We start from the raw sequence: 14529 nt of genomic DNA, 5'->3' as shown, positions 1-14529 counted from the left end.
ACAGAAACCCAATGAAATGCTTTATCAGGAAAGGAAAAAAAAATATTGAAACCTAGATAATCTAAAAGGACCCATAGTAAATAAATAAAAATAAATATCAATAAATATCAACACTTGTCTGGCAGAGGCACAGAAATCGTACTTTTCCCACATAACCGGACATGTACACAGCTTATTCATTCTGGATATTCATCCATGGAAAAAGCTCTAAAAAATAGTGTATGCTGGCCTTGTAAAAGTACCTTTGACATTTGTATTCAGAGTAGTGGGATTTGGTCTTCTGGGCTCCTCGTGTGGGAAGAAGGATTGAGTTTCAGAGCAGTGCCTTGTGACGTTTCTCTCTCTCTGTCACGCAGTCTGTTGATGAGACATCCTGACTGTTGCAGACTCATTCTTCTGTCTGATGAGCCTGTTTACCTCTGCCCAGCCTGGCTTCCTGTCTAGCCAGCCCCTCTCCCTCTGCTTCCCCACCACACATCCCAAGCCAGACTCAACCACAGGTTGCACACCCTGCATTGCTTCCAGCCTCCACTTCCACGGGTTTTGCCCTCTGTAGGCAGAATGCTTTCCTCATTTTAGCCACCTGGGGTACCATCCTTACATCCAGCCTTAAGCAATCATTCTTAGAATTGACACAGTGCTGATATTTAGAAAGGCCCAAAATTATGTCATCTGTCACCCCCTTTCCCTGGATAATCTCTGTTGACATACCAGTGTTCACCCTGCTAGTTGTTTTTCTATTTGTTTAGCGCTATCATTGTTTTAGAATCAGACAGCCCACCCACGTCTTGAGTATCCTTTCTGGTTGGCATAGACGACAAGTTTCCTTCAGGTAGTTTTCTGGGTCCCCTTGTCTGTGTGATGGCCTGCTTTGTATCTGTCTCTCACTGTGAGCCTGTACTCCCCTCCCACTGCCTGAGAAGCAACCAGGCCTTTTCTTTTCCCATTGGTAGCCTTGTTGGGACAATAGACTCTGTTGCTAATTAGAGTTCTGCTTCCTCCATGCTCTACACTTAGAGTCCCAGGAAAAGAGATCAGCCATAAGCTATAGAAGCAGACCCTAAAAGGGTCTAAAGGCCAGTCTGTGAGGATTTATGGGAGGGAGGAGGGGGATATATTTTCAGTTGACACAAAAGGCATAGTCCCCATCCCTGACTTTAATGATTAGCAAATCTGCTCTTAATACCAAAGGCTTTTGTCTGGACTTTTCGTGCTCGCTGTCTACCCCTCACCCCATACCAAGTTACCTAGAGTCTCTATCAATAGTCATCTTAAAACAAGGATGACCTTGTCAGCTTGAGAGTCAATCCTAGACTTAACACTTGCTTTACTGGATGCACATGTCTGTTTTGCTCACTCATAGACATTCTTATTCTTTCTGAACGTTCTATTTAAGAACGCAGTGCTTGGGGGGGAGGGAGTGAGCGAAAAGAGCATGAAAGCCTTAAGAGTCTGCAAAGACAGCTCCTTCCCATTTTTCTCTGCGTGAGTGTTAAGCTGAATAGCCATTCAGCAGAAAGCGTGTGGCTCTGTCTGGGAATCTTGAACTGCCCCAGTCCCCGCCTCTATTCTGCACCATGAGGAAGGGCAGGTGGTTGCAGACCTGAGAGACATAGTGGGTGTGGTGACATATCCCGAACTCTACTCAGCAGAGGTGTCCTTTCCCCTCAGGGGGATAGCTCCTGGGTTTTCAGGGATCCTCCGAGGGTCACAGCCACAGGTGGATGGCTTCTTCCCATTGAGACAGTTTCATTGGCCTTCTTTACCTGATCTTCCCTCCAGCTATCTACCTCCAAGACACACAGAGCAGTAGTTAAATACAGTCTTCAATCTCCTCAATGTCTTTACATTGGAACAAAGCCCACTTTCTACTAATGGACTAGGCAACCAAAGGGTATTTTTATTAGGCTGTTAGGTTCTTATTTGTACTATCACTCTACAAAGATCATTCACATCTTCATCAAGTTTTTTGAACCAAGACTTAATTCTTTAGTCACTCAAGTTTCCCCGCTGTAGACTTGTCCCTTTATTATTTCACCCAAGAGGAAAGCTGAGGAATTTACAGGCTGAGGCTTCGGTCTTTGGAGCTCAGAGAACTGGCGTGCCCCCACAAGCCTGCCTCCAGCTCTTTCTCTGGTGCTAAGTAGATATCTGAAGGGAGGGGCAGTCTAGCTGTAGCCTGCCATAATGCAAACAAATTCCTCCTTAGCCCAGGGCTAGCCCCCTTTACCAAACTATGGGAGGGGGTGAAGAGGGAGGGTAGCACACTGATGATCAAATGTGAAAGTCCTGACAGGAGCCCAGGCCACCCATAGAGAATTCAGTCATTTATAAGTCCACCTGGATCAGCCATGTTCAAAATGGCACCCACTTCCCTAAAGCCAAAGGGCACACCAGTTACTGTGGGATCCAAAGTTCTCAGTGCTTAAAGGTCATGATGTTTTGTTGGCCTTAAATTTACTCTGTAGCCCAAGCTAGACTCAAATCCTCAAGCTTCCTGCTTTAGCCTCCCAAGTACTGAAATTTAGTTTTAGTTTTTTTTTTTTTTTTTGCTTATGTGGTGCTGAGGAATCGAACCCAGGGCCTCAGGCATGCAAGGCAGGCGCTCTACCACTGAGCCACCTTCCCAGCCCAAGTTTTAGTTTTATATTTTGGTTTATCCTCTTAGATATGTTCTGCTTTTGTTGTTGTTGTTGTTGTTTGTTTTTGTTTGTTTGTTTTTTAGTGATCCTTGCCTGCCTACTGAGTTAGGAATGAATAAGAAAAAACTGGTAGAAGTTTAGTATGTTAGGTGTAATTTGTCAGTAAAGGCATTGTCTAATAACATGAGGAGTTTCTAGTTGTCTCTGGCTTTGGTAGAGTTTCAGAAATGACTAAAGCAACGTGTTTATTTTTTATTAATCCTTTACCTTCAATTAGGCCCTATTAATTAAGATGTCTTAGTTAAGGTCCTACTCATATTATTTGTAAACAGAAGCTATTCATTCTTTCTTTTAATTTTAATTTTATTGTCAAGATGATGTACAGATGGGTTACAGTTACATAAGCAAGGTAGTGAGTACATTTCTTGTCTAACTTGTTACCCCCTTATTTTTCTCCCTTTTACCCTCTCTCCAACCCCTCCCCAGTTGTACAGCTATTCATTCTTTTCAAATCTGTGGTAGCAAATGAATAAATTTGATGTCTAAAGCTGTGGTATAATCGACCAGATAGCTTTCTTGATTCTGCTGTCTGAATATTAGACAGACATTTAACTTTGGCTTTTTTTCTTATTCTGTGTCTCATTTATAGGAAAATAAGAGCTTAGTCACTGGCTTACTGAAGTTAAATTTCTCAAAATGATGGTGAAAAGGATGCACAGGCTTCCCACGCTGAGTGCCGTGGGGTGGGATCAATCAGGGCTTCCTGTTGTTGAGCACAAATTGGGGTGAGAGGGTCTCAGGCAGACGCAGGCGGAGATGTCTCTTAGCTATTATGTGGAAGAGGAACTCATTCCTGTGCCCGAGAGAGACAGGCAGGTTATGAATATGCTGGGCAGACAAGGAATTGTGGGTATTGCAGAAGAACACATCTATGCAAGAGAATGGAGCACATAAAAGCCAGGTCACAATGGGAGAGGAGCCTGCAGACTTGGTGTGGTGATAGGTTTTGTGCATCCAGCTTCTGAGTCTATCCCAAGTGAATGCCTTCACTTGCTAGATGTGTCAGGACATCTTAGTGATAGTATATTGGTACTTTTTGAACATACATATACCTAATAAAAGACTTTTTAAAAAAGATGTTGACCAATGAACTACTGAGACTTGAGGGCAGCTTGCTTACCTCTTTCTATAAAGTAGGTCTGTCTTCCAGGACAGGACTTGTTATCCTCTATACTAATATTTAAAATGAAACCTGAACAAATTGTTTAGATTACTTAGATTCCAGAAAAATATAATAACCCTCCCCCATTGAACTTAATAAATTAAAGGCACAACGTTATGAACATAATGATATTAAAAATATCATGGGTCCAGTATGATGGTGTTCACCCACTTAAGGCTGATGCTCTACCACTTGAGCCATAGCTCCATTTTCAGCTTTTGGGTGATTAATTGGAGCTAAGAGTCTCTCTCAGACTGTGACTCTCACATCTCAGCCTCCTAAGTAGCTAGGATTATAGGTGTGAGCCACCAGTACCCACCTTTTTAGAGCACTTCCACTTCCTGGAAGTCCCTGAGTAGAACTTCAGTTTCTTCTGAGAAATGTGCCTTGCGATGTCACTGGGGACAATGGAAATAAAAGCCAGAAGTCATGGCTTATTCTGAGAAGGTCATAAACATTTGTCCCCCTCCTCCCCTTCCTTATCAGATGATATTGTTACACAGCACCAAGGAAATCCTGGATCTACATTGATGTTCACTGTCGCACCTCCCTAGTCCCCAGGAAACAGTCTTTCTTGGCTGTTACCATGTATATCTGTGTGTGTATGTATGTGTGTGTATTCACATACATACATACACACACACACACATACACACACACACACACATATATATGTTCTTAGTCCAGTCTGATCCTCTCTCATCCCCCAAAATATCAGCATGAGTAGAATGAAGCAGATGGCTCAAGCCTTCTTTGGCATCCTGGCAGATCTGTATCACTCACTCAGTATTTTTAGAATCAAGGGGACTGCAAATTATGTCCTGAGATGTTTTTTTTTGGGGGGGGGGAGAGACTTAACTATCTTTCCAGGGTGACAGGTGTGGAAATAGTACCATGATTAAGATTCAAATGAATTCTGTACATTAAGGCCCAGAACAGATCACCCTCAGCTCTTGATTAGGAGTGCTGGGGATTTGTCAGATAGTAGAACGTAACCATAAGTCTGTTTCGAGGATATGGCCAGAAAGCACATTGGATTTCAACCAGAGATTGGAGTCATCAGTACGACGCCGGTGTCTGATCAAGTGCGCACTGACAAGAGTTATTTGTTATATCCACGTGGTTTACTTATTTTAATAGTTAAGCTTTTAGCTTCAGCCACCAAGAATTTATAGTTCATTGGGAGGGGCTATTTTACTTTTATGGAAGTTTGTGATCTTTTTGTTTTTTTTTGGGTCCGGTCGTGGGGCCTGAACTTTGGGCCTGGGCGCTGTCCCTCAGCTCTTCAGCTCAAGGTTAGCGCTCTACCACTTAAGCCACAGCACCATTTCCGGCTTTTTTCTTTTTGCGTATGTGGTGCTGAGGAATCAAACCCAGGGCTTCAGGCATGCAAGGCAAGTGCTCTACCACTGAGCCACCTTCCCAGCCCAAGTTTGTGATCTTATGATGACAACAGTGCAAATATTTGCATTTTAAGGTCAGAGTGACTAGATTCTATCTATTTCGTGAATGTGAGCTCATCCCTAATGATGTTCTGAACAAATGAAAGGATGCTTACTATGACATCATTCATTCAGTTCATCATTTGAGGATCTGCTTTGGGCTTTCTGTTAGGCTGGGTGTGTTGATCACAGCCCTGTAACTCAGCAAGATAATGTGTCAGGGAAAGATGTTCATGAAATAAGTTGAAGTCTAAAACACTTCGAGAGGCAGCTGTTTGAGAAAGCTGAAGCACCTTATGTCTGGTACTCTGTACTTTTTGAAACCCTAAGGGAAATGGCGGCATGAGATGTCCCCGACTTTTGGAATTTTGACTCTAGGGAAGAAGCGATCAGAAAATGACTGAAAAACTTTACAATGCTGAAGGACAAAATTAAAAACTCTAATAGATCTTATTTTTCCTGTGTTCTGGTAGGTTAGTAAACAAGCAATTTAAGGTTTACATCTACCACAAAACAAAACATGCAGACCTTTCATTTGCCACTTCTTATATTCTTCCTGCAGGCATCGGCACCATGTTACTGGCTCTTTCCAGAATGCATAATGGTTGGTTTAGACATAGGAAGACCAATGTCAAGTCTCCATCCTGTCCTTTGCTAAATAGAACTATTCACTGTACATTGACACATGGGTTTATGTTTAATCACAGTGCTCCATAGATACTATATGTTTGTATGGTGCAGTTTTGCTTTTTGTATTTTTTTTTTAGATTAGGTCATTTTCTTTTGGTTCATGGTCCCTTTACATACATGCATCAGGGGAACATCACACGTGGAGGCTGAAAGTCAGGATGTTGGTGATCTGGGTAAGATGGCATTTAAAATGAGGAATCTTTCCACTGGGCTCCTGAAACAAGTGACATAAATTCCTGCCAGGCCTCAGGGAAATCACCTGGGGGTGACTCATGATCACAGTCACATCCAAGGAAAGCTCAGCTTTATGCCTCTCTTGACAAGGAATCTAAGAGTCTGCCTTGGGAAACTCTTGGTATTTGATACAGAGGCCAGTGTGGCCATTTAAATTAAAGTTAAAGTCATCTCAGTTTCGCATTGGCATACTCCAAGTACTTGTAGTGGCCACTGTGTATATAGCGTACCACAGAAAGTTCTTATTGGACATACTGGTAAATTTCATAGAGCAAGAGTTGGGCTGAATAAATTTACTAAGATAAATAAAAAGCAGCGTGCATGGCTGGAATTGGTAAGTGGAGGAGGAAAACACAGATCCTTCACTACCAAATCAGCTCCTACAAAGTGACAAGTTGCTATTTTGAGTTTAGCTCTAAAAGGAAGAGGAAAAGATATGTTTCCAACTTTGTAATCTGTGCATGTTTTAGTCTTTTTTAAAAAAATTAGACCTGGAAAGAACACAGAGCAACTTCAAATGAATGAGTATTTTTTTTTAAATAGCTGGCCTAGTACTATGGCCAGACTTGGGCTGGATGAAAAATAGGCAGATCATGAGACCTGGTAGCACAAGCTTGCCAGCCACGATGGAATTCCTAGAAGGAATCTTGCAGCCAGAGCTGCTGAGGCCGCCTCAGGGAAGAAGCTGTGGCATGAGCTGGGCTTGTGGACAGGAATGAGGGGTTAGAGAAGAGGGCTTTGGACAGAGCCAGGGTAGATGTCCAATTAAAGTCATACTTGGGGGCAGAGGAGCAAGGCTGTGCATACTGCTAGAATGGAAATGATTACCAAAAAGATTTCCTGCTACGATACTGGTTGAAGATCTCTGTGCTTTGGTTTAGTGCCAAACCTTCTGGTCAAAGTGTGTTAAGTCAGCACTATTTGTCCGAAGTGCTTGAGGCAGGATGATGAGAATATTTGCCTGGTAAGGTGACCTCTGCCCAAACACTAAAATAGGAGATTGGGAACGCTACAAGTTTCTTTTTTCTTTTTTGTTTTTAACCAGTTATATTAGGAACATATGTTTATGTGTATGTATGACATACTGGTGATATTAAAAGGTTCTTGAACTCTTATTAAAATAACATTTTATCTAACTTCCCAATAGGCTGTCACCCTTATCCAAAATGCTTGGGAGCAGAAGTGTTTCATTTTACAGGGTTGTTGTTTAGATTTTGGAATATTTGCATATACGTAATGAGATGGTTTGTGCAGAGGACCCAAGCCTAAGTACAAAATTCATTCCTGTTTCATGTGTAGCTTATACCATAGCCTGAGGTTATTTTACTTGGTATTTTTAGGATGTTTGTAGTCTGACTGAGACTTACTGTATGAGATCAAGTGTGGTAGCATTTCCCATGCAAAGCATCAGGTTGGCTCTCAGAAGTGTCAGATTATGGTACATTTTGGATTTTCCGCTTTGGATTTTGGATTCTCAACTCTAAGCAGTGGCACTTGGAAGGTCAGCACTTGCCCACCTGAATGGCTCTCTCTCAAATAGCACACGGTTCTAGGGATCCAGGCTTTGCTATGCTGTTGATACTTACAGCTCCTCAAATGATGCTCTGTTAGTAGAAAAACAAGTCCCTAGTGTTTGGTAACTTTGGTTGAGATGAAGGAGCATAATGGCTTGGGTTTGAGACAGGTTGAGTTGGAGGAGACATAAACAAAAGGGGAAGAGATGGATAGGGCGGTTTTCTAGATGATAACACACCCACAATTGCAGATCGTGGCCTGCACTGTGATTGGAGCCATCAGTCTTGTTTCCATGGGAACATTTTATCTCCTATCACCACATCAGTGCAAGTAGAGTTCTGTTTACAACAGTCCTTGTACATAGTGATCTTACAAACAAATTAACTTTGATGTACACAAATCATTTCTTCTCTTCTGGAAGTTTAAACAGGTGTCTCAAACAATGTATGTTATGCTAACAATAGATGAAGAGCCCCTGGTTTGAAGAAGAGGGGTGATTATTTTGTCGGTTTCTATATTCTTAACATGCAAAAGGAGGGTTTTTCCTTTGAATTGATCAGTTGAGCCTCCCACTGACCTGAAATCATCAGGTAGATGATGCTGAATCTATAAGAGCTGTCCTCAGCACAAATGAGAGTGTTCTTCATGGGCCATCAGCATTGGGCACGTGCTTGATGCCTCACCCATCAGGAGAAGCAGACGGGTAGATGTTTGTGCAGAAGAGCCTCTTGAAGCATGCAGGGAGGGTGGGCACTTGTACTTGTTGGAGCCAGTGAAGGAACGTGTTCATTGTAAGTCACTGACACTGAAATGATAGAAAGGAAAAGCATGCTTTTCATTGGGCTGATGCGGGAAAAGTCCTCCTCTTGTCTCCGCAGACCTGCCTCCGGCACCCAGATCTCTTCTGACTCTCAGCTCTCTTCCTCAGCTTTCAAAGAAGTCTTGGATGTGGAGAAGCAGGAAGCAAAGCTAGACTGCTGAGAACTCTGTCTGGGTGAACCTCCTCTCTGCTCTGGAGCCTACCTGCAGCGATTGTGCTGATGTGTCCACACCTGTCTGCCATTAATGCTTAAATGGCACAGCATTTGATTCGCATATCTGAAAAGGAAAGTGTGAAAAGCGAAACCCATGGCCCCCTTCCACTGCCAGATATGTGGCAAGAATTTCCTCACCCTGGAGAAATTCACCATCCACAATTATTCCCACTCCAGGGAGAGGCCATTCAAGTGTGCCCAGGATGAATGTGGCAAAGCCTTTGTTTCCAAATACAAATTGATGAGGTGAGAGACTTGAGAAAAGGGGCGCGTTTTTCACACAGACCTTTATGTGGCTTTTCTCACACCCCTCCATCCCCCCAAGCCAGGGGATGGGAGGCCAGATGGGGTTGCCTGTCACTTTTTAAGAATGCTTTAAAACTTCGTCTGTGGAAATACCGTGATACCTGGATAAATAGCATTCACTTGGGGCATCTAGACACTGGGTATGGACAACTAGTCAGATTTTAGGGGTATTGATGACATAGCAGAAGGTGCAAACAGCAGTGCTTTAGCAGACAGGTTCTTTTAACACATTCATTTGCCATGTGAATTTGTTTCTTGAGTGTCTACTAGGTAATTCCATGTGGGAAACGAGATATGTGATGTAGCTTCTGCCACCAATGGAGTTTTTAGTAATATCATAGAAAAGACAAACTGCACATTCAAGACAATGGTCACGACAGTGAAAGCCAGGTGCTAGGCTGCTAGGATGCCCTTGGAGCCACACAGGCAAAAGTCCCAGTAATGTACACTTCTTTTCCATGCCACTGTCTCTTGGCTTCCTGAAATGATCTCCAAAGCATCCGATGATGATGATGACGGACAGCATTAGCAAGCGCAACTTTGTATCCAAGAGGCATTGGTAGGAATACATTCTCCCTCCATCTTGGAATGCCCTGGAGGAAAGACCCTTCCTGACAAAAGGAAGATAAAAATTCTTCCCCTGGCCCTTAAGAATACCACTATTCCAGACAACATGGCATATAAATTGAATTTTTAAATAAGCCTGTAATGCGTCAGTGTTTTAAAAGCCAAATATCTTCTGATGTACGCTGGCCACTCTCTAGTTGTCATGGTAGCAGTGTGTAGTGATGGCTGTGCACCCCAATTTTCTGGCAGTGGCTCTGTTTTGCATCCTTCCCCAAACACTGCAGGCAGCCATAGCTGCAGTTAAGTCACATGACAGTGCCTTCACTGTGGTTGAAGAGTTAAGACTACAGAGGAGATACTGGAAAAGACAGGGGAACAAATTCTATTCATTACAGAGAAGTTCTATCCATTACTGCAGTGAGTGGAATTAGTCAGGATTACTGTGGAAGGTAGCTTAAGCCCTATTTCAGAGGTTGTAGCTCAAGATAAATGTTTTACTCAGTTAAAGTTGTGAAGTAAATGGAAACTGGAAGCTGTACACTTATACAGACTCTCTTGTCCCAGCCCTAGCCCTGGCCCTTGTGGCCTCTCTGGTGTAATGCTATGTTCTTGTAAGGAAATGGAGCAGTGGATGGCAGGATGCATTAAGTTTGTTGGGTTTTTTTCTTTTTAAAAAATTTCAATAAGGATGATAAGGCAGCATTCCATCCCATTTCCCAACAGTTGCAACATTTTATAAACAGAAACTGAAGGAAAAAAATATCGGACTTGCTTAACTAGAAAAGAGAGCATAGGTTTCAGAACAGCAAGGGATGTGTCCAGTAAGATGGAGCCAGGGAAGGCCCAGAAAAGATAACTTGGAAAAGTAGGCTGAAGTCCAAAGTTGGAAGTTTTACTGTGAAGCATCAGCGTGAACACTTCACAGGGCAATGACATGATTCATTTGCTACCCAAAGATCATGGCATGGGGGTACTTACATACTAAACCTGGTAGCTTCATGGGTTGTAAGGAAAGAGGTGGAAGGAAAGAAGTAATTTCAGCTATAAAATGATGATATTTTGCATTGGGGCTTGCATGGGGCAGTGGGGGAAATAAAAAGGAAAGAATTGTCAGGTAAAGGAAAGAACTATAAATCTCTAAAAGATGGGGCTGGTGCAACTGAATGGTGCTGTTGCTCAAATGCTAATTCTAACATGTGCTTCGCTATAAGTGTGTGTGTGTTGGGAGGGTAGGTGTAGGAAAGGAAAGAGTGGATCAGAAAAAAACAGGTCCAGGGTTATTAACTCAGTATCGATCTACCCACAGATGATAGATGAAACCAAATCTGATTAAAATCTCCCACAAAGAAATAAGGGGAGAAAAACAATAGAAGACCCAGGACTGAATTTTGGAGTCCTACTCATTAATACTAAGCTGCATAGCAAAGAGCTCAAGTACCAAGTTTATAAGCCAGCTTTGTCTCTGTATTCCTTTATGGGGCCCATGTGGGAACCCTGTTAAACAGGATGGCCTTTGCCCTCTGACTGGCTCTAAACCACTGCCCCCCCCCCCTTCTGCAGCAGATGAATTTGTGTGCATCCCCCTATGAAAAATACTTTTTAGAATATATATATAATTTAAAAATTATCTTGAAGTGGTTGCACAAAGATGTTTCCATTCAACAGGGCAGTTTATGAGTACAAAGGGTCATATAATTCTTTTCTAATCATATTTTTATTATCATGAGGTAGTTGTCCAAAGGGGTGAGTGAACAAAACAAAACAAAACAAAAAAGCTGCAATCGGAGGTGTAGCTCAAGTGGTATATACTCAGATGTGAATGAAAAAGCTAAGGCCCAGGCCCTGCATTCAAGCTCCAGTAACCCAACATACACACGCGCACGTGCACGCGCACACACACACGGTATAAAATTGCATTATGCCTGTATCCATGGGGGTGGTGGTGGTGGTTGTTTTAATGATCAAAATGGGATGCATTTGGAAGACAGATCTTTCTCAACAACAGCTTAACGCGCGCGCCTTTTCCCCCCCTTGCCCTCTCCGTAGACACATGGCCACCCACTCGCCGCAGAAGTCGCACCGCTGTGCGCACTGCGAGAAGACCTTCAACCGCAAGGACCACCTGAAGAACCACCTGCAGACCCACGACCCCAACAAGATGTCGTACGGGTGCGAGGAGTGCGGCAAGAAGTACACCACGGTGCTGGGCTACAAGCGGCACGTGGCGCTGCACGCGGCCCACAGCGGCGACCTCACCTGCGGGGTGTGCGCTCTGGAGCTGGGCAGCACCGAGGTGCTCATGAGTCACCTCAAAACCCACTCCGAGGAGAAGCCCCCCAGCGCCGCCCGCGAGAAGAAGCACCGCTGCGACCACTGCGCGCGCAGCTTCTACACGCGCAAGGATGTCCGCCGCCACCTGGTGGTCCACACCGGCTGCAAGGACTTCCTGTGCCAGTTCTGCGCCCAGAGGTTCGGCCGCAAAGACCACCTGACCCGCCACACCAAGAAGACCCACTCGCAGGAGCTGATGCGCGAGAGCCTGCAGGCCGGGGAGCTGCTGAACCCCTTCCCGGCCGCCGCCGCCGCCGCCGCCGCCGCCGCCGCCGTGGTGCCGCCTCCATTCCAGTTCAAGGCGCCCCCGATTCCGCCGCCGCCGCCGCCGCCGCCGCCTTTCGCCGTGGGGCCCACGCCCCACGGCGGGCTCCTGGGGAGCCTGCCCGCCGACCTGCAGGGCCTCACGCTCGGTCCCCCCGAGCCCATCCTGCAGCCCATGCCACCCATGCCGGAGCCCCTGGCTCCCATGCACCCCATGGTGGCCCCCGGCTCCCCGGCTCTGACCCTGCAGGGTCCCAAGTATGAGCTGGGTGCCACTTGTTACCCAGCACCACCGCTGGCCGGCCTGTCCCTTAAAGCAGATCCGAAAGGCTTCTGCAACATGGGCGTGTACGACGAGTTGCCTCTCCAAGAGCCTCTGTCGCCCCACAAGCTCAACCAGGGCTTCGAGCTGGTTAAGATCGAGCCTGGCATGCTCTCCCTGCCCAAGGAGCTGCAGGTAGATGCCCTGAATATGGCCATCCCGGCCTCGCTGGAGATCGCTCCCCTCCTGGGCTTCTGGCAGCTGCCTTCTCCTCCCTCTCCCAATGGTTTCGGGAACAACTTTGTTCCCATGGGCCCCGGGGAACCCCTGCCCAGGGTCAGCGGTGTAGAGCAGCCCCCACCAGAGCTGCCGCAGGAGGAGCTGCCGCAGGAGGAGCTGCCGCAGGCCGAGCTGCCGCAGCCTGAGCTGCCGCAGCCTGAGCTGCCGCAGGCCGAGCTGCTGCAGGAGCTGCCGCAGGCCGAGATGCCTCAGGAGATGCAGCTGCCCGGGGAGCTGCCGCAGGAGGAGCTGCTGCAGGAGGAGCTGCCGCAGGAGATGCAGATGCAGATGCAGATGCAGATGCAGCCGCCACAGCAGCAGCTGCAGCAGCCACAGCTGCCGCCTCCGCCTCCGCTGCCGCCGCAGCAGCCGCAGCCGCCGCAGCAGCAGCAGCAGCTGCTGCCTCCTCCCATAGCCGTGGGCACCGCCATGGGCACGGTGAACCTGAGCCAGCTCCCCCTGCCCCCCATGCCCTACGTGTTTACCACGGGCCCCAGCACGGCCATCCTGCCTCATTTCCACCATGCATTCAGATAAATGCTTTAGGAAAGTGGCAGCGTTCTTCATGGTGGCAGGAGGCGATGATAAAAGGAGCACGTTAAGCATCAGTGATAATAGGGGGGAAAGATCTGGAAAGCAGGAGTTGGATTGTGTGTTATTCAGTGATGGCTAGCTTGAGAAAGAGAATTCTCACTCTGCATGTATTGTGCCAATCTTGTGTTTATTGCTTTGTACCAAATTTAATGTGCATGTATATTCTTTTGTTAAACTACAAATATTGTTGTTGTTATTGTTGTTGTTGTTGAAACAAAGATCCAAAACGAAAGCTGCTAATTATAAATAGTTGTCATATTCCTCATTTAATCATATTTAATCCTCACTTGTCATATTCCTTTCATGTAATCCTAAGCCACGATTGTGTAATAGCTTTACACGGCACTGCCTAGCAAAGGAACTGTAGAAGCTTTTAACTTTCTGCAAGTGGGGAGTGTGTTTGTGTGTGTGGTTTGTGGGTGTGTGTGAGCTGGTACTGAGGCTTGAACTCAGGACCTAGATGCTGTCCCTTAGCCTTTTTGCTCAAGGCTGGAGCTTACCACTTGAGCCACAGCTCTACTTTCGCTTTTTGGTGGTTAGCTAGAAATTAGTCTCATGGACTTTCCTGCTTGTGCCAGCTTCAAACTGGGATCCTTGGATCTCAGCTTCTTTGAGTAGTTAGGATTACAGGCGTGAGCCACCAGCGCCTGGCTGAGAATTTTGTTTTGTTGTTATTGTTGTTTTGTTGTTTTTTTTTTAAAAGAAGAGTGTAACCTTTATATATCACATATTATAAGTAGGTTGTGTATTCCTTTCAGGAACTTCTGTGTCTTTGGGGTTGGATGTAGTTTAGTTTCTGTTATTGTAGCCAACCTATAGCTTTTCAGAAATTGTTGCTTGTGGAGCGATAGGCGTCTCCATTTTACAAATGCATTTTAAATGTAGCTTGAATATTTTTCACATGTGCTGCAATGAGTTACCAGTTCATTTATCTTAAAGACAAAACTGATCATCAGTTACATCTGACAGAAATGTATTCGTAGTTACTGTGTAATCCAGTTAAGTGGTAAAATAATCCATGCATCAGCCAAAAAGTGTATTGCTGACTATAATATTGACTATATTTTTAACAAGAATTTAAGAAAATATAGTGGAATTAAAAAATATATATCCTAAATATATTACACAACTTTTTTTCCTCTTTCTT

General features: G+C 45.0%; 1 protein-coding gene across 1 annotated transcript; it reads left to right on the top strand.

Annotated features, from left to right (window-relative positions):
- The first annotated feature begins 8865 nt into the window (after nt 1-8865).
- Nucleotides 8866-13325, top strand: Plagl1 (PLAG1 like zinc finger 1). Its single transcript, XM_042666056.1, has 3 exons — nt 8866-9025; nt 11699-12854; nt 13164-13325. The coding sequence occupies exons 1-3, from the start codon at nt 8874-8876 to the stop codon at nt 13323-13325; spliced, it is 1470 nt and encodes a 489-aa protein (XP_042521990.1). The 5' UTR covers nt 8866-8873.
- The last annotated feature ends 1204 nt before the right edge of the window (nt 13326-14529 follow it).

Source organism: Dipodomys spectabilis, unplaced genomic scaffold (assembly GCF_019054845.1).
Source record: "Dipodomys spectabilis isolate Male_0828 unplaced genomic scaffold, ASM1905484v1 ptg000001l, whole genome shotgun sequence".
Taxonomy (NCBI): domain Eukaryota; kingdom Metazoa; phylum Chordata; class Mammalia; order Rodentia; family Heteromyidae; genus Dipodomys; species Dipodomys spectabilis.
This window is presented reverse-complemented; position numbering and strand designations above follow the sequence as displayed.